The 21,429-nt window shown below is 36.6% G+C and overlaps 1 protein-coding gene across 6 annotated transcripts in view; it reads right to left on the bottom strand.

Annotated features, from left to right (window-relative positions):
• The window catches only part of astn1 (astrotactin 1), a 271,979-nt gene that overhangs the window by 35,908 nt on the left and 214,642 nt on the right, over window positions 1-21,429 (bottom strand). For 3 of the 6 annotated variants that reach the window (XM_084120756.1, XM_084120760.1, XM_084120758.1), the window contains 3 exons: window positions 5,486-5,754; window positions 4,325-4,458; window positions 4,042-4,193 (listed from right to left, as the gene is read on the bottom strand). In XM_084120756.1, coding sequence (XP_083976882.1) covers window positions 4,042-4,193; window positions 4,325-4,458; window positions 5,486-5,754 — 555 coding nt within the window. Of the gene's footprint in view, window positions 1-4,041; window positions 4,194-4,324; window positions 4,459-5,479; window positions 5,755-21,429 lie in introns of all 6 variants that reach the window. The other 3 variants (XM_084120759.1, XM_084120757.1, XM_084120755.1) reach the window with 1 other exon arrangement.

A 21,429-nucleotide genomic window follows, 5' to 3' on the forward strand; every position in this document is an offset into this window, starting at 1 on the left:
TGAATGTATCATATTTTGGAGCATGCTGTGCGTTTGAATGTATCATATTTTGGAGCATGCTGTGCGTTTGAATGTATCACATTTTGGAGCACGATCGCGTTTGAAAAGCAAAACGCACCAAACATTAGGCTTCATGTTTTTACTATTATCTCATTTCATATCATCATAACGAATGGAAACATTTGAAGTAACATATGATAATCAATATATTTTTCTCTAGCGTAGTTGTTACTGAAATCTTTTGGAAGATTTATAGGCTGCTATAGGTTATTGTTATTATTATTAATAATCTCAGTATGTTCTTTTTTTTTTCTTTCAGTGACCAGATGCCACCGAGTCCTGCTGACTTCAACATTCACATGAGTCTCTGTATATGAACATGGTAAAGTGAAAATCAAACACCTTGGAAATGAAAGGTATGTACAATGTTTTTAGGAATGGCACAAAGGTCTCTGTCTTTGGGTCATTTTTTCAAAAATGTGCTTTTTTGTAATTTGTTGTGTATCTTTGGATTATGTTGTGTTGTAAATAAATCCAAACAATCAAACAGCCATTCTTTTTTAAATCTCCTCCTTCTTTGTGCAAGATTGCTCAGAATGATAGGGCCTGATAGCTCCTAATAGGGCCATTAGGGAGGGTCTTTGTCTTTCTCAGGTGTGAAATCCATACATATTAATGATGTGATCACGCCTCCTCGCATAAAGCTTTCTTACACAAAACACGTCTTACAAATTTTAAATCAATATATTGTCTTATCTGAATGAGCAGTCAGGATGATTTTCACATAGCTTTGGAGCAAATATTCTAGGCTACGTGATACAATTTTCAAAAGTCTTGTGAAGAAATAATCAGTATGGGTTTCATGACCTTATTTCAGTGACAATTTTTTTTTGTATTTCCACAAACCATGCATAAATGTCATTATCTCAAAACTACAAACTTTTACATATATGCTGCTGATATATTATTGTAGCAGAGTTTGTGCTGAATACAGTGTAATCAGACTTTAGCCATGAAAATGTCACAAGTAACAGAAATAAGCACAAATGTCAGAGCATGTCAGAACGCCTACAGGGCCAGAAAACAGCTCAGACCCCAGAGGGTTAACAGCATATACAGCAGTAGGTACTGTATATTACGTTGTTGTCACTTTAATACACAGATCTAATATGGACAATATATTTATTTCCCTGCTGTTTACATTCACAGACATAACTGACTGTTTATGTGAAATTTGTATGTTTTTAAAGAACGAAAAACTGAAAAAACATCACGTGAGCGTGACTGCGATAGAGATGATAATCAAAACTAAACAGATGTTTTAGTTTTTGGCAGGGTATCTGAGGCACAAGCTGTAAAGGCTCCACCCTCTTCTGGAAAGCGGCGGGAAGCAGCAGCTCATTTGCATTTAAAGATACATGTACGAAAACAGCATGTTTTTGCTTCAACAAAAAATGGGCATTTACAACATGGTATAATAAATGATCTGTGGGGTAATAAATGACGCATGTCTGAAAACAGTTGACCTCTATAATATGTGGAAACTGTGATTTTATTTTATTTTTTCAGGATTCTTTGATGAATGGAAGGATCAAAAGAACAGCATTAGTTGGAAATAGAAATCTTTTGTAATACTGTAAATGTCTTTACTGTCACTTAAAAACTTAAAATATAATAATAATAATAACCCTCCACATCCTCACGTTTACCATTGAATTTTGAAGTTGAATTATAATTGTTAGATACCCAAGTCCAAGTGCCATTATTGTTGCATCAGATATACAGTAGTTACTAGTTATCTACACTTATACTACAGTCTTGTACTAGCAGTAGTTGTCCGAGGATGTTGACCGAGGATCACAATTCTTGTCAGGAAGGAAACTGGTAGCAAAGGGGAAGTCCCCTGGATTAAAATGTTCTGGTGTTCATCCAAGGTTATTTAACATATGCCCATTTTTGCTTCATCCTGAAAGGCTTAAATCCTAATCATTACCAGAATCAACTCTTGCCATGGTTCTGCCCTTCCCTTGCTTCAAGGTGGTCTTTCTCATTGTATTTAAAACACTTCACAGTTTAAGCTGTGAGCAGATCAATCAATCATTGAATATGTCTGACGCATACAAAACACAGCATTTTCTGGGAGCCACATGTGTGTCTCACGTCCTTATGAAGCACAGCAAGTCCAGTATCAAGACCTGTTTTCAAGGCCTTCTGAAGAACCATTGATAATCTATGTGAAAAATCGATTTCAATTCTTGCCTAAAGTGGAATAATAATTCAATTTAAAATAACCGTTTTCTATTTTAATATATTTTAAAATGTTATCCCTGTGGTGGTGGAATTTTCAGCAGCCATTACTCCAATCTACAGTCACATGATCTTTAAGAAATCATTCTAATATGATGATTTGGTGCTCAAGAAACATTTCTTTCTATTATCAATGCTGAAAACAGTTGACTGTTTTCAAGGCCTTCTGAAGAACCATTGATAATCTATGTGAAAAATCGATTTCAATTCTTGCCTAAAGTGGAATAAAATCTCTGGGGCTGGTATAGAGCACAGTAAGTACCGAAGTACGAAGACCAGTGGGACTTGAGGGGTGAAAAGCGCAACTTTAGAGTAGGACGCACAGGGCAGAGTGAGGTGGGCTTCTATTTGGCATGCCAAGCAAAGAGGAAAGGGGGCCATTCAAGTTAAGACATATTCAATCTACTCAGCAATCCCTGGCAGAACAATAACATGGTCTTCATCCAGCAACATGATAAATATGGCTTAGAATGAACATACATTCACCCTGATTGGGGTGAGTGTTTTTGATGTTCATGGATAAATCCCATGTGATGTCCATTTTGCCAAGGATAGAGATGTGAGACACATATTGACTTAATATTCACCTCAAGGTGTTTCATTCTTTCAAAATTACACAAATACATCACTGTCTATAACCTAAAAAAGGGCGAAAGCACAACATGGAGGGTATTTCAGATCATGTTGCAGGGTTATTTCAGATTATTCTTTATTTAAAGGTCAAATGGGATACTTTATACAGACCTCATAGTGGTTAAAGCAGAAAATATAGGCAATATGTCACAATTATCAGGCCACAGTGAATGAAATCAACTGTATACTGTATAGTGAGAGGTGGGAAAATCACAAAAATCTGGTCCCATGACACAAATGGCAAACTCTAGATGTGCCTTCACTTGTTCATTTTAGTAATGGCTTCTTGCATGCTTCCCTCCCTCATGATCCGGCTGACTAGTCCACCTTTATCTGCTTTCTGCTACTGAACTCTAAAGTTACTGTAAATCAAAGTGACCATTGACTTTTCTCATGGTTTTGTCTTAAATGATCACCCTGTCTAGGGAGTTCCTTTGCCGTCTGATGTGGCTTCCATTCCCCGATAATAGGACCAACAGCGCCAACTGAAACATCCAGAGACTTGGGTAATTCTCTAAATTTATGCATTTGTTTTACTTTCTCTCTGGAATGGTATTTAATCTTAATCTTAACAGCCATCCCTCAGATTTATAACACTTAACTGTAGGGCTTTTCTCGATAAATTGTGGTGGTTATTTTAATCTACAGGTAAATTTTAAGGCAACTGTGTGAGAGGTTTTATTGTACAATCAAAGCCTCAACATAAGAGGAACTGAATATCTTTAGAAAATATGAATGCATTTTTATTCCCTTGTTTTATTATTGGTCACAATTTTGTGGTTCAGTCTTTCAAATTCAATTAAAATTAATTTATATTTCAAATATTCATGAGCAGTCAGTTGTCATTATCGCACATAAACCTTGGCAGAGTAATCAGGACCCCAGCATGAGGCAAAGGGATCTTGTATCACCCCGAAGGGGTTTAATTTGTGATAATGACTGGCTGAATGTACATTATCCCGCTTATTACACAGCTACTTCCCAAATAAATGGGTATTGTTTCTCTTTTTTGGTCTTTTAGCCTTTATTGAGGCAGACAGGAATATGAGGATTTTATATATCCCAAATGTTTTGTATAAGCTCATATTATAATTGATTTACCTGTCTCAACTTTGGAGTGATCAGTCCGCTCTGTCACCTTCTCTTGACTGATGAGGTAATCAACAATTCTCACTCCGATTGGTGGCTCTGCATGATTCCATTCAATGATGATCAGTGAACTGCTGGGTTCATATGAATGGGATAGCTTGAGCCTGACAAGAGTATAAAATAAACATAGAACATTTATGACTTAAAGTTTGACCAGGATATGAAATTTTACTTCGAAACCTCATTTTAGCCATTTATGCTAAGGATAATCAAACTGTAAATTCCAAGAACTCACATAGGTTGAGGCAGAGGAGCACAAGTCGGGAGTCCATCTGTGCCAAAGGCACTGGAATCACATCGACACCAGTCATCAATAACATCACCTTTAGCAGAGCACCACAGTACACTCATCATGGCCTCCTGCAGAGCCTGCATGATAAGGCAAAGATGCAGAACATGTTAAAAGTTTGAATTTAATAACCTATTAATCTTCCTCCACTAGAGTGCAGCATCTACCTGGATGATGCATTAGCATATAAACTGTATATTTTCCCTAACCTTAAACCTACCAATCATAGAACAATTTCTGCATTTTTTACATTTTCAAAAAACATCACGTACACTTAGTATGATTTATAAGCTGCTTTCCTCATGGGAACAAAAAATGTCCTCAAAAGGACAAGTATGTTTTAATTCACCATCTTTGTGGGGACATTTTGTCCACTTAATGTTTACCTGAACCACACACACTCACAATATATATGTATATGTATATATCTTTGCAGCCTAATCTTTAATCAAACTGCATTAACTTGCCATTCCTCTGCAACAACATTGCCTTTCCCTTACAATGTATGAAGAGAAAGAAAAGAAAATTAGATTAACTCTTAAATTACATTATAAAATACAATAAAATAGAAAACAACTACATTATAATAATATTTCACAATTACAAGCATTTTTGATTAAACAAATGCAGCCTTGGTGAGAATTAGAGACTTCTTTCAAAAAAATCTTTAAAAAGTTAAATTTTCTTTATTATTATTATTATAAACTTTCCAAACAATGTATGTGTGTTTTTATTTAAATGCTTTTAAAATAATTGTAAATATTTGTAAAAAATAAAATAAAAATTACTATATAGGCTATATGTTTGATCATTTATTTTACTATGATGAGATACTGTATTGCTGATAAATTGGACACATTTAATTGACATTTTTTTCTTTTCTTTTCTAAACACCTTGCTGTTTTGAATGAGCAGGACAGAATCATATCCTATCACTATACTGGTGCAATTGGACTGCTGGCTTCACTAACACTGTCCAGCTGCAACCTTTGTTTTCCCCAGGAGGTCTCCCATCCTGGTACTGGCCAGGCTTTTTGCTGCTTAGCTTCAGTGGGTAACCTGGCAAGAGCTGCAGGGTGAGAGTACAGCATAATAACTTACAGATACCTGGTAGGTGTCGTTGCCGTTGACCAGATCGTAGATTGGCGTGGCTTTCGTGATGTTGAGCAGCACAGGCTCTGCAGGACGTGCAGGCCCAGGGCTCATGTGGCAGAGGTGACAGGACAAAGGGCACTGGCCCTGACTGCTGCAGTCCATGCGCACCCCTGCCGCCATGCGCTTGGCACCCGAGTCCAGCAGGCTGGCAATGTATGCTGGGTAAGTGAGCGTGCGCGGTTCTTTGTCCCGCTCTTCCGACTCGTCTGACGGAGAGTTTCCTGAAAAAGACAATTCCACATGATTTTGATTTTAAAGTTAGAAAGTTAGAGTTAGAAAGTAATATTACAAAACAACTAATGAAAAAAAAAAAAAAAATCATATTAATATAAACAACACGTTTATTAATAAACAATAATATAAAAGTACAAAAATATGAAACAAATTTAATAATTCAATAATTTTAAAAAGGAATATGCAAAACAAGCTGAATGATTAAAATAAAAAAGCATATACAATATGTGCTCTATCAGCACTGTTTCAAACACTAAATCATCATTTGAACTCTACATTTATTCCGTAAAGCCTTGCTTCTATTTTAAGCCCATCCCAAATTCATATATAATATTACAATACTATTATACATTTATGTAAAAGATCAAACTTAAATAATTAATTAAACATCTAGTTCAGTCATGAAACTCTAGAGGGTGCATGCTGAACAGGTACTTTACATGCAATATGCAAGCAATTCCATCATTACCGCATGGTACAAGCTGATTGGCCTCTGCTGATTCTGCAGCCAATGAGATTGCTTGCTTAACATTTAAATAGTGTGGTTCATTGTTTGATTTAAGCAAGTCTTGATTCCTCTCAATCCCTCCACCATCCCCAGATTCACCTGCCTAGATCTGCTACGGGATTTGTGTCTTTTTATGTAGCAGCAGCAGCAGCATGTCCTACATGCTCACAGCAGTGTGTCTGTGCATCTATTAGCAGTAGCAAGCCCATACTTGCTCTGCAGCAGCAGCAGTGTAGCACATCTAGTCCACCAATACCAAATACATTAACATTGCCATATTAAATAACATGCTAAAAGTATTCAGAAAACTGTCATGACCAACAAACTAAACTGCATATCAATTGTTGCTTTATCACTCCTATTTCAGACACTGAATCATCATTTAAGCATAAAATGAAACTGTACATTTATTCTGTAAAGCTTTGCTACTATTTTAAGCCCATCCCAAAAGTATATGAACTCATAGTTGCTTACTCTGCAGACCTCCACACATACACAAAGCAATCTGCAAGCTCAACTGCCAATTAGGGAATACCCTTTCACTGCAGCACACTTTAATAAAAGACACACACACTCAAGATTTTAAAGACGCACACACAAAACAAACCACACAGAGATTTTATGAGTCAACAGTGTGAGAAGAAAATGCACTGTGAGAACACATTATTCCTTCAGCCTTTCGCAATATCAGATGGGCCACGTTTAGCCCACCATTTTGCATGAGGGACACACGAGGAAATGAAAATGCAGTCTCCCGTAGTACACTTAATAATAAGGCAAAAGCCCTGTTGCAAACTGCAAACATGTCAATCAGTCCACCCAAACATGGTTTTGCTTTCATTTCAGCAAGCTTCCAGTCAAAAATGTTACTTATTTACTTTTTTATTATTTCGGGGGAATCTGAGCAGTTATTCAATATCCAAGAATAGGTTTGCACTACTCCTGGTCTGCAGGAGTAGTGCAAAAGGTCATATAGTATAGCAAACCAGCCCTCAAGCCCTCCTACCCACTCTCAAGCTCTTTACAAAATATGGTGCTTTCTTAATTACTCATATAATTCTAAATCATCTAAATTGTATCTTCCATTGTATTTCTTTGATGAAAAAGCATTGTAGCTGTGCCAAGAAAACAGCTCTTGAAAAGAAAAGATCCTCAAAGTTAATGGATTAAAAGACCTGGAAATTGCAAATTTTGGATGCCAATCAGAAAGCTCGAGCTCCTCTGAAAATACTAATGTGTTAAAAGTGTTTCATCAAATTCCATGCCAGCTGTAGATTAAGAAGGCATTACCAATATTACTTTTAGCCGGTGCTTTAATTAGACAGAGAGAGAGAGAATGAAAAAAATCAAGAAGAAGAAATAGAGAAGGCTGGAAAAAGAGAGCAACATAAACAGTGGGAGAGCAGCACACAGTGTGCCAATTTGCTTTGACATATTTTCTCTACAGCTCTGGGTTTTGACAGTTATGAAACCGGCATGATGCATTGCAGGCCAAATTAAAATAGGAGAGTGAAGGAAAACATCTCATTAGATAACTCTCATTTTAGGTGGGTGATTTGCATGAAAAAGCCCAGAAAATCTTGTCATCTGTAGTGTCTCTTTAAGCTCAGAGCTTTTCACAGTGAAGAAAAAGCCTTTGATATTCTCAGTGGTTTGAAGGATTGCCATTTATGACATGCAAATTGTCAGCTGTGACAAAGGTGAGCATTTGGAAATTCCTCGGTTTTATCACCACTGAGTATAGGAATTCCCTAATATGAGACCCACACCTAACACTAGATGGTGCAAGAACTCTGTAGGAGGGGATGCCAACCGTATATGAAACCAGAAGGGAGGGGGTGACCTAACAAATTGCATTATGTCTGCACAGATCCGAAAACACAATCTACACGATAAAGTACTTAGATAATGAACATTGCCTCCTCTTCTCATGTTCTTTGACAAGTAGGAAAAAGGATGAAACATCAAAATCGAAAGTTAAAAATTGCTCTGCGTGTATCCTAAATCCAAGGACTCATCGGAGCTTTCAGTCAATAATCAAGCAATTTAGTCAAGCCACAGTCAAGCAATTTAAATGTGCTGCAATGTGTCGTCTGGGCTCAGGATTTGAACACTTGAAAATCCTTGACAAGCTAATCTTGCAGGAGAGATGCATGATCATTATCACACGGCCCTTATTCAAGCACCTGCTCAGTTCAGATTGTGGTGTTAGTTTATGTCTGATAAAAGGGAGCAGAATGCTAGTCCACAATGGCATGTAAATACTCTTCCAGACAGTCCCTTTCCATCTCACTTCTCGCGCCTCTCCCGACCAGGCTTTCAATCTTCCTTGTGTTCGTTTTATTCCACCGGTTTAAGCATGCGGCCAGCTGCTGGTCTTAACTGGCATTCCCCTCTGTCTCTTAATAAAAGCTGCCGGTGTGGTAAAGGTGAGAGTGACTGAGTTTATTTACCTGTGATTGGGCCTGCCTGCAGACACAAAGAGCAGTGACATCTTGTTTGTGAGGTGCGAAGGCTAAACTAATTCATCTGTTGGCACGGTGGAGCTTGTTACGCTCCCCGAGACCTCACTGTGCAATCTGACATGAACTGCTAGGCTGAAGGGCTTGAATCTGAAGCAATTTGCAACAGATCCTGATCTGCCTTACATACAACCGGCTGAGGGCTTTTTTTGTATTCTCAAACAAGAATGATGAGGCTTATATTTAAGCCATATAGCACAGTAATTGTCACAATGTACAACACAGGACACTGTTTTGAGTCGGAAGGAGAGGCTGACAGGCAACAATTTTGGATGTTTTGGACAGAGAAAACCAGGTGAAAATGAGTCGCATCAAAGCAGGTGGTGACCATACAAACATTGCTAATGGGAACTACCACAAATGCAATTTGTGCTGTGCACTACACTATATAAACACTTTTTGTGCGGTGTTTTGTTTTAGTTATCTTTGGATAGTTTGTCCTGTCATATTTATTTTAGTCATAAAGGCCCCGTTTCACAGACAGGGCTTAGAATAAGCCAGGATTAGGCCTAAATTCAATTAGGATATTTAAGTAGCTTTTATAAACGTGCCTAGAAAAAAAAAATTTTTTTTTACTGTTGTGCATCTTGAGGCAAAACAATGGCAGTGACATTTTAAGATATGTCAGGGCAAGTTGCTTTCAGTTAAAACAGCTCAAACATGAATTTTAGTCTGAGACTAGGCTCAAGCCTCGTCTGTGAAACCGGGAGAAAGTCTTTTTAGCCAGCATTACATTTTAGTTGACCAAAATTTTGTTAGCATTTTAGGGGATGATAAAGTGCAACATTTAAAAACGTTAAAATTTGTCCTTAATGTGATAATATCATTTCTAGACTTTTCTACAAAAACAAAAGTGCATAGATAATATCTTGCAGTTTTGTTTCGAATCATATTTTCATTAACAGTATGTTTAATTTAATGACAATTAATTTAATTATTTCATGACAACTCTCTGAAGATTTTTCATATGGTAATGGATATGACATATTTAATGTATTTAGTCTTGGCAGATTAGATCTGCTACGCTGCTGCTGCTGTTATTGCTGTTGTTGTAGATTATTGCTGCTGCTGCAGTGAAAGTACAGGAACTTGCTACTGCCAATACATGCGCCGAAACACTGCTGTGAGTATGTAAGACATACTGCTGTTGCACAAATAGAATATATCAATTACCCATAGCAGATCTATACAGGTGGAGCTGGGGAGGTGGAGGGTTTTAGACGAACTCTGAAAGTGCGCTGCAAACTGATATAGTGAATGGTAACCAGCAATATAAATGTTGAACAGGAAGCTCAACCAATCAGCTTGTGCCAAGTAGTTAACGCTGTAAATATAAGTCTGCACCATCTCGAGTTTCATGACAGAACTTGGCATTAATAATAATAATAATAAATGCAGATTTTTTTATAAGCAAGTAATTTTAGCAGGCATCTAATTTTAGTTGACAAAAATAATTAGTTGGCAATTTTTTTTGATTAATTTCAACATGTATTAAAATCCATCCAAAATTGTCCTTGACGACCTAATAATATTCTAAGTGCATTATTAATATCTTGCGTTTATTTCTCTAATCACATTTTAGTCAAGTGTTTTTCTTAAAATCAAATAAATAAATAAATAAATAATAATAAATATAATATGCAATATATAATATTTAATAATGTGCAACACTGAAGTCATAATATTAATAAACATTCATTACCAAACATTTTTGCCAGTAATTTCATTAAAGAGATAGTTGTAGCTGCAGGTTTAAGTGAGCAGTCCACTGCATCCCCTACAGCAACAGTGCCATAATCAAATATTTGCAGTCTACTGCAAGTATCCCTTGGAGTTAGAGGACGATCTCAGGAACAGGGATTCTGTGCCAGCCAGGTGCGGTTTCCCGGTGCCTTATCTGTCTACGCACGGCAAGCAGCTGGCATGCCTTTCACGAGCGGATTACACGCTAACAGTGCTGTTCGCTCGTACTATCATTTCCGCTTTCCGGGGGACATGCTGACCTTCAAACGCAGCTCAAAACTTTCACCCTTTTTAACTGATGGATGACTTAGAGTGTGTGAAAGACTTCTGAAAGACGCCAAAGAAACAAGATGAAATGTAAAATGACAGATGCATTAATCTGAGATTAGAGTATGGCGAGTTATTAGCCTGAGGAACATTGGATTCTTATTTCATTTCTTTGTCCAATGCTGAACTATTTTGAGTCTTAATACAAAAAAGAAGAAGAACAAAAAAATGCTAGGAGTGCTGAAATATGCATTAAACCCCTTATCCTCGCAGTGAGAGATGATTCAACCTATCTGTGGTAAAGAAAAGGTGCAAAAATATTTTGAATGTGGAAGAAAAACTAATTTCATAGAAAGATAAAATTTTGCAGTTCAGATAAAAAACAGACCGGTTTCCTCTAAGCGTTTGTTACAGACACTGTTTGCAAGACTGGCCGTTTCCAGAGTTTTTGATGTACTTTTAAATATATTATAACTGATATATCTCTGTTTAAAGGGACTCATTCCTCTAAAATGAAAATTCTGTCATAATTTACTCAAGTCAATGGGGTCCAACAACATTTTAAAAACAGGTTTCGGAACAAAATGATGGCGAGTCGATTTAAAAAAAAAAAAAAAATTAGGTTAGCCATCTCTTTAAGAAGAGTTGAACATGCAAATAAACAGCAACACAATGTGGGAACTAATTGGTTTGCAGAATACTGATTGTAGCAGATAAATAGTCCACTTTGGTGGCTGAACAAAACGCTCACTTTCCAAAAGATGATTCCATTGTCCACAGGATAGATTTCCAAACTGAAATAATATTTATTACATAAAAGTACGTTCATACAAAATCAAAAAATCAAAATCTCAAGGAAATAAAGGATTGAAAAGATATAAAGAGGATTGAATCGATCTGTTTCATATGGAGTCAGGCCGTGAGGTCAAAGACTGTCACTTCCGGTTCTGGCCACGCCCTCAGGTGAAGTCACAGGTCCTTTATTCCCAGAGGCCTTACATCTCCTGCTTCAACCCCTAGGTGGTGTCAGCTCACATAACATTGGGTGAAATAGTTAATAATTTAACACAAAAAATAACCCTTATTTTAGCTCCTACACTGATAAAGTCGGAGATATAAGTTGAAACGCCTACTAGCAACCAACAGCACAGACTATGGCGACCTCCAAAAATGAACAGGTCTTACTTTTAGCATGTTTCCTATCAACTAGACTGATGAATTGCTAAATTTCCCAAATATTTTCCTCAATACGTGTAAAATTCCCCTGGTGCTTCTATCAAAAATGAAGCATGCCCTAACCCAGCACACATAGCGCAGCAGAGGCCAGCATTATTCAAGCGAGCCTGTGTTGCCAGTATGAGGAGACGGGTTCCACAGTGACCGGTTGAAAGATTAATTAAGAGGACAAGTCACTGGGGTCCGGTTTGTCCTGACCTCTAAAATGAGTAATCAGGGCCAGGAGATGACTGCTCCATCAGGTTCCTGTCTCAAGCCCTCATTCTGTCACACAAGCACATATACACACAGGTCACCCCGTGTTGACATGGCAACTGGCCTGCTCATTTTTAATCTTTTCTCTCCATTGTAATGGCTACATTCAGCTCTCTTGGCTTCACCTATTTGAGGCAGAGACCATCTGTGAATGCAGTAAAGGAATAAAAAAAACTTTGTATCACTAAAAACCTATACAAATAGAACAAAATACATGAATAATAGAAATAACCTTAAGCTTTGCAAAGCAAAGAGTTGGTAAAAAAGACCTTTTGCTGAACATTTTTGCTGAAGTACTGTAGTGATTTGACACCGATGACCCTAACTCATAATATAGACAGGTTCTACAGTATGCTGGAAGTGTACATATACTTTAGCAATGGCAAAGTCTTTTCAATGTGGAATATGTCAGTGATATAAAGTCAGCATGTCTTTTTACTTTCTTAATGCACATAATCCTGGTCATATTGTGAATAATTTAGTTGCATGTTATTCACAACACTATACCTTTCAGAATAAGTACGAAAGCAATTAATACTTTTATTCAGCAAGGTATAAGACTGACAGTAAAGACATTTACAATGTTAAAAATATTTATATTTTAAATAAATGCAGTTTTAAAATATATTCAAATATACAAAAACAGTTATGTTAAATTTTTATAATATTTGAGCTTAGTAAAATGTAGTAAAAAGTAAAATGAGCTTCAAATGGCCAAAAATAACACTTTAATTGCTGTCCAGCAAGTGCTTTGTTAAGCTGTGAAGGAGAACACTACAGCAATGACAGATTAATGTGTTTCAGCAGAAAGTGAGGGCGTGCTAAATGAAGTGGCACAGTAACTGTGAAGCTGGAATGATACATCCATCATGGAATCCACCAATGAATCCTGCATATGGTTTGGGTTCTACGCCAGTGGTCTTTGAGTGGAAGAACAAGACAAATGTGTTGTATTATCAGGTTTTAATTGTCATTACTGAACAAAGATTAACCAAGTTGTTAAGTGTCCAGCCAGGTATAATTAAGAAATTAGTCACCAACCAAATAAGCAATGCTTATCAAATCCTATAATATTATTGAGCGTGCTACTCAAGCTTTGAAGTGTGATTTGACAGGACTAACCGAAACACAACATCATCATATTATGCAAATTTTAACACATAAATCATTTCTGTGAGTATACTGATTGAATCAAAGTATCAAAGCCAAGGACATGCGTTCAATTATTATGGTGCACAATTACTGATAAAATAGGGCTTTTCACACTGCATATGCTAGGTTAAGCAAAGTTTCACACTTGTACTTTTGTGGCGCTAACTACGAATTGCAGTGCTAAAGTTAAACAGTGTGAAATAATGCAGTGCTAGAATGTAAAGCAACTTGTTTAGCAATGGACAACCAATCATAAAATGCCTTCGGTGCTTACCTTATTAAATATTCATGAGCTTTGTACAGCAGAAATACAAGGACAGTGTGAGAGAGATGAATGGCAATAACAGTGTTAATCTTTATAAAACTACAGTGTCAAATCAGGGTATGCACTCACTGCAAGTCAGTTTGGATAACTTCGGCATTTACACTTTGGATGCTTTCATTATACATACATACTAGACATGTGCCGGTATTCGGTAATGCGATAAATCGCGGTAATGTCTATGCACGATATTGTTATCGCGGGCATTTCAAAATACCGTGAAAAATAATAGATCAGAATTTATATTTATAGAACACGCATTAGCTTATTTTCCATCAACCGCTTAAACAAACACTGCGTGCATGCGCAAAACACATGTGCACTCTGATGTAAACAATCCCCACATGAAGCACTGTGTGCATGCGCAGTGCACACTCTAGTCTAATGTAAACAATCCTCACATGGAGAAGAAGCATGGCGGAAGGAGGAACGCTGCCGACGATTTATCCCCCTTCTAAAAGCAGGGCTGTTAACTCTACGCATTCAGCGTGAGACTCACGCAATTTACACTTTTCACACGCTCTCGCGCCACACATCCATTTTCTCACGCAGAGAAAAATCACGGAGCAAAGAGGACACTGACACCGACAGACTAGACAGAGCAGGTTACTTTTGATATGAAAAAAATTCTGAGCTCTCAGGTTCTGTCCATTTTATTACGAAATTCAGACAATAAATACCGTTTTGGCGCTTGTAAATGTGACGTGACCGATCGCTGTAGCGCCTCTGTTCAAGTAAACCGATCATCTGTTACTTTTTATTTAAAGATACAGTGCAACTTACCGAAAGGTATTTATGCTTCATACATAATATCGATCAATCAGTGTTTTTCAACCACAGAAAGAGGTCAATAAAACTGCAGGTGAACAATTATGTCACAGAACGTACATTTACCTCAGGAAAGCCATTTAATCACCAACATGTTAGTTGACTAGAAAAAATAGCTATAGAGGGGAGTATTTTGCTAAATATGTGCACTATATTACATTTGTATTAGATTTTTACTTGTGTCATAATTGTTATTATAATGAAAACCAAATTATATTTAATTTAATTTGTTAATTTTTAACCTTTAATAATACCAGCTGACAGGGCTCTCTGTATGTTTACAGCATTATGTGAGATATATTTTTTCTTGAGAAAAATTAACATGTAGGCTATGTACTGTAGCCTACCTAATATTTATCCAAAGAGTCAATATTGAATCAAGATTGAAATCAAATCCCAAGAATTGAATTGAAATCGTGAAAATTGTGTAAAATTCTGTTTAGTTACCAAATGTTTTGACAATCACAATTACACCTATTGTGATGCAAGTTGTTTTTTTTCTACATCCCCCCCAATCCATCTGCTTCTCTGGAGCAATTAAAATACCGTGATAATACCGTATACCATGATAAAAGCTCAATCAATTAATCGCAGCATGAAAATTTGATACCGGCACATGCCTAATACATACATATATACAGTGGTGTAGTCTAGTTTTTTGTAGTGAGTATACTCTAATATAACCCCCCCCCCCCCCCCGCCGCATACTCACCCATCCCAGAGCGTCACCCCATAAGCACCACCACACTCACTAATGCATACAGTATGCATCGACATGTAATTGAGAGCATTATGATATCAACATGTCAATTTATTATAAGCAACACAAGACTTTAACAGCCAATGACATTTACAGCTGGGGAGACTGGACTGATTTTCTACTGTTTAGTGTTAATCACCATCTAACTCACCTTTAGCCTTAGATGTTATATGAATACGGTCCCTGAAGCACAGGTTTTATCAGTTGATAATTTTCAACAATTTTTTTTTCAAAACATTATAGGCACAAATACAAATTTACTTTTAGAAATGGTGTTTTTGAAAATGGTCTTTTATTTTGGTGGGTTGTAGACATTTGAGTTTCTGTGTGTTTTAATAAACTATTATTATTATTATTATTAGGCCTGAAGTATACTCTGTGCAATAGTAATATATTTCTGTTATAATTTCTACAAGTTATACAGAACTTATTTTGACAGGTTGTCGTAAAGACATTTCAGTTTCTATGTGTATATGAAACGAATGAATGGCGATAGTTTTATCAAATGAAATGGTGAAATTCTCATCAAGTGATAGCAGCTCTGCGATGAAATGCACATGTGTAGCTTACATCATCTCAATACAGTGAAACGCTGAAAACACCACGAGCGTGAGTCACGCGTGCTTCCGTGTGTGTGTGTGTGTGTGTGTAGTGGAGCACACACTGAGCGCTCATTCCCAGAGACGCGTAGAACAATTGCAGTCTCTTTTAGCTTTAATATGCATAGACACTAGTCCATATCGAGATTTTATTCATTGTACAGCAGCTACTTTTGATTTATTCATTCAAAAATAGCCAAATTCCGTGACGTTCTGCTTTATATAGCACGTTCCATTTGTGACTGGATTCCGCGATTCGCAAACACAGACGGGATGAATTTATGAATGAAAGTGTGAAAGTTCTGACACAAAACGAAGTTGATACGTATCCTCACGCTTTTTTTAAGTGGGTATACGCAAATCCTTGGCCTTTTCTAGTGGGTATACGGCGTATACCTGCGTATCACGTAGACTACACCACTGCATATATATATATATATATACAGTGCAATGCATAAGTTAATACACCCATGCTAAAGTTGACTAAAAAGAGGAATAAAAAATCATATTTTGGAAATTGAACTTAATGCCTTAATTTAAAAAATTAGGAAAAATCCAACCTTTTAGGACACCAATTTTCTTTGTGAATGAATAATGTATCGTAAATAAATAAATGTTCTTCCTTAAAATACATGGTGCATAAGTGTGTACACCCCTATGTTAAATTCCCATAGAGGCAGGCAGATTTTTATTTTTAAGTATTTTTTTTTAATTAATTTTTAGGATACTATGCATCCTGATAAAGTTCCCTTGGCCTTTGGAATTAAAATAGCCCCACATCATCACATAGCATTCACCATACCTAGAGATTGGCATGGTTTTATTTAAGTTAGCCTAAAAGCTAGTTTGATTTGCATTGAGAGATGATCTTATGGAAAGTACCCCATGCCAATCTCTAGGTATGGTGAATGCTATGTGATGATGTGGGGCTATTTTAATTCCAAAGGCCAAGGGAACTTTATCAGGATGCATAGTATCCTAAAAATTTATTTAAAAAAAATACTTAAAAATAAAAAACTGCCTGCCTCTATGGGAATTTAACATAGGGGTGTACACACTTATGCACCATGTATTTTAAGGAAGAACATTTATTTATTTACGATACATTATTCATTCACAAAGAAAATTGGTGTCCTAAAAGGTTGGATTTTTCCTAATTTTTTAAATTAAGACATTAAGTTCAATTTCCAAAATATGATTTTTTATTCCTCTTTTTAGTCAACTTTAGCATGGGTGTATTAACTTATGCATTGCACTGTATATATATATATATATATTATTTTTTTTTTTTTCATATAGCATGTACTGTATGCAAGCAAAACTCTTAATGTGGAGATAATTTGAACATATTTTTGAATCATAACTCAGATGTTCCAAACTCTCCCTAAACAACCACTCATTTGCGCTGAGAATAAATGATGCTGGTGTACTTTAATTTTTCACCATCACCCACCATACTGTATATCAGTCTCTCTGCAGCACCTTTAAGTAACTAATCAAGCTGAAAAATATCACTGACATGCTACATGTTTATTTGCTTTGTATCAGTTAGGGATGTTACAGTATACTGTATTTCACTTTTTATTTCAGGGTTACAGTAGCCTTTATTTATTTTATTTTTTACTAAAGTACATAATTGTTTAGAATAGACTGATGTGCATTTTATATGAATGCTTAATGAGAGAGTGTTAACGTGTGTCAAGTCAAAAAACTTCACAAGGATCCACGGATCAAAGCAGTTCCTCCATCTGACAGGTTCAGCTATGTTGAAGAGCAAGATTTCAGGCTAGATTTTAAAAGCAGCCAAATCCACAGACATTCATTTACTTTTATATATTTGGTAGATGATTTTATGCAAAACATCCTTGTCACTGTTAGCGCCAGGAATGACCAGTTGAGTTAGAGAAACAACTTTTTTTTGCGACCAATAATAATAATAATAATAATATTAAACTATTTAAAAAATAACTTATAATAATAATAATAATATGTAATGTAATAATATTTAATAATATGTACTAATATTTATAAGTATAAGTTATAAGAAAATAACAGTTTTTTTTTTTTTTTTTTGGTCCTTCACTATTTAAAATTCCCGTAGCTCAAACAGTAGCACATGGCACAAGCAACACCAAGGTCATGGGTTCTATTCCCATGCAATGCATGAACTGAAAAAAATGTATAACCTGAATGCACTGCTTTGAGTTAATGAAAATGTGACAATTATGAGTACATAAAAACAAATACATATAGCACACAAGGACAACACAGTCAATAGCTGTCGTCAGAGAGCTCAGCATCTGTTTAGGAGTAGCATGGTGATTTTGCCATTTAATTTGTAGTCCTACGGGAGGCAAACTGAAGGGGAAAAAATACTGAAGCTTCCTGATGAGTCAGGCAACAGTGCCGGTTATGCTGCACAATTTTAAAAGCAAATCGATCAGCACGGGATAGCAGTCTGAACAGCTCAAACACAGACATCTTACTTGAACCTAAAATACTTATTCTGGATTCCTCCTGCGGTCTCCCGCATTGAGAGTTGGATCATGCCGGTTGCTGTCTGATTTCTATGATCAGTCTCTGCACTCATCTCCCACACATCAGATCACTGCCTATTGTGTGATGCCATTGCTTTCTGATGGCATGCATCATATTATGTCCTTTTGTAAATATAAGCATTCATGTACTGTATCTCCCAGGAAAGAACTGATGAAATATATACCTGCAATGTAATGCAAGTCGCTTTGGATAAATGTGTAAATGTAAAAATGCTTGACCAACAGTGTCCTCCATACTGACTAGCCCATAAAAGTCTTTATGCATAGATATGCGAGTTGCCAAGATAATGGAGAATAGAACTGAGACTCTCAATAAAGTGTCCTAGCAGCAGTTAAGTTTCAAGATGTGTCATTACGTGGAGTTATAATGGAGGGTTCTGTTTAATGAGATATTTAATGTCTTCACTGACCTGCTGCATTCCCACTAAATTAAGTTTCAGTCTTGATCACACCTGCCTGATGATATTGAAAGAAATATGCAATTGCATGTGACTTTGAAAAAAGAAAGAAAGAAAAAAAAAAGTCAGGGTAAAATATCTAATTTACAGGCAGTACCTTGAATACCACTACATATTTTACCATATTCAGCAAAGATTCAATACATGAATCAAAAATGACAGTTTGACAGTACAAAAAAGTATTTAGAACACAGTTTCCACAAAAATATGAAACAGCAAAATGGTTTTCAACATTGATAACAATGCTTATACACAATATTATGGTTTTAGTGTATTTTTCATCAAATATATGCAGCCCCGTAAGCATAAGAGACAAAAAACAAACAAAAAAACGTTTGAAGGTAGTATTGATGGATGGATGATGATTTTCCCTGGTAAATCTTTTTTCCCTGAAAATAAAACTAGAAACTGGTGAAAATCACAGCCCTCCGTATTTCTCCTGAACTAGAGTAGCTCTCAGCGTATCTCGAGCTGGTGTGTGGTGCGCTGTTGTGCCGTGTTGTTGTTGCAGTCAAAGTGCCCTGAGTTGATGTGAGAGGAATGTGTTGGTGGTCATGCAGAAAAGCAGCCCAGAGGGTTCAGTCATGGGTCGGTGCACCCCTGAAACGTCCAGGTCTCTGGCCCTATCCGATACCAGCCAGGTCTTGATGTCAGATAAAACACATTGGCTTTCTCTCGCTCTTTCCCTATTTACTGCAACAATGGCAGTGACCCCATCTTCAAATTGAAATCTCTCCCAAATTATGCATGCATGTGCTGAAACTCCCTTTAGTAACACAGTCCAACAGTTTCAGACCAGTCATTTTTTGATGTAAATTTAGAAATAAACAGAAATGTAAAATTCCTGATTTTCAAGCAACAAAACATTTTGACAAAAAATGAATAAAAGTTGCATCTTTTGAAACACTTAGCCACGCAAAAAAAGCAATAACAATACAATGTTTGCTTTCTTGACTCCTCGATTCTGATATCAGCATCTCTAATCTTTCATTCCCTCTAACCTCAAAGTGAAGACCACTCACTTGGCTGATGATCCATAACACCACCACACATCTACACATCTCTTCTCGTTCCTTTTAAATGATAGACAATAAACTCCCAGCACTCCCACTGCCACTATAAAGAAGTCGAGAGTGTTTACAGATTACCAATTCATTCAATTCAAATGTTGTGATAAATCAGAGAGGAGATTATTTGCCATGATGAGCCTGATAAGTGAGTGTGCATGTCCTCAAAAGTGGGGCAAAGGAATGAGGAATCACAGCATGGAGGATGGCTGCAGGATATATGAGTGGCACGAAGGGGGAGCTTGTTACTGAGGAGACTCACACCGTCTGCACCGAAAGCAGACTAGTGTGTAAGTGTGCCAGTTTAGCAATCGTAGCCCCCCCCCCCCTCCGTTAAACACACACGAATGCACTAGCACACACACTGCCCTCAGCGTTTGCGAGCCAATTTCCTCCACCCGCTCCTCCCATGAGATGTAATTAACAAAGAAATTACAGTGAAACACACTGCCGACGGGTCTCTCTGTCTCTAGCAAGGCTAAAATGTGACAGAGAAAATGAGCGAAAGAGAAAACCAGGGACATCGCCAAAGTGTGTGACATTTCTCCCCTAAAATGAAGCGACAATTAGATGTGCATTAATTGTATTGTAAACGAAAGTCTGCAGCGTGCACAGGTAGTTCCTCATTCCCACCACAACACAAACCCTCGGAAGTCCTCATTAGTCTTAATTAAAATGCATTTTTCATTTAGTAAAACCCATTTCACTAATGCATTTCAATGACAAATATAATTTTGAAAGATGACAGCCAGGGATACTGGCATTGGCTTGTCTGTTGGACAAAACTAATATATGAAAACCACTGTGATATACAGGCACATCATGCACTCGTTTTTTTTTGTTTTTTTGAGGGGGCTGGCAGTCCTGGCTCCCTTTGTGCCCAAGGCACAACGAGTATATAATATATAAATGTGATGGAAATATAAAGACAATTATTGCACTTCCATTTAATTGTTGATTAAATGTTGATTAAATGTAAAATTTTATTCTTGATAAGATATTTATTTAGTCACTGTTCTCAAGTGTTATAATCTGATCTAAACTAAATTGATATGTGTGTAATGTTTGTGTAACACCACTAAGACATTCAAAAATAATTTATTTTATTTTATTTCATGGAGCTGTACGTTAGTACGTCAAAATCAAAGTGATTACATTCCAAATGCATTTTTAGCACTTAAGTCAGTCAAGCAGTAACTATCTTTTTTATGCTTCAGGCATACACTGTGACTTTCTAGCTTGTTTTTCTTCTTTAAACCATGTAGTCAATTGTCACCTGCACCAATGGTTTACGGAAATCTCAAATGACTGGTATTAAATGGAGAGTGCCTCTTATTTTCCTTAAGTTGGCAACCACATACTTATACACACGCACAGTTCATCCAGA

Source organism: Abramis brama, assembly GCF_963993115.1.
Source record: "Abramis brama genome assembly, chromosome: 7".
Lineage (NCBI taxonomy): Eukaryota > Metazoa > Chordata > Actinopteri > Cypriniformes > Leuciscidae > Abramis > Abramis brama.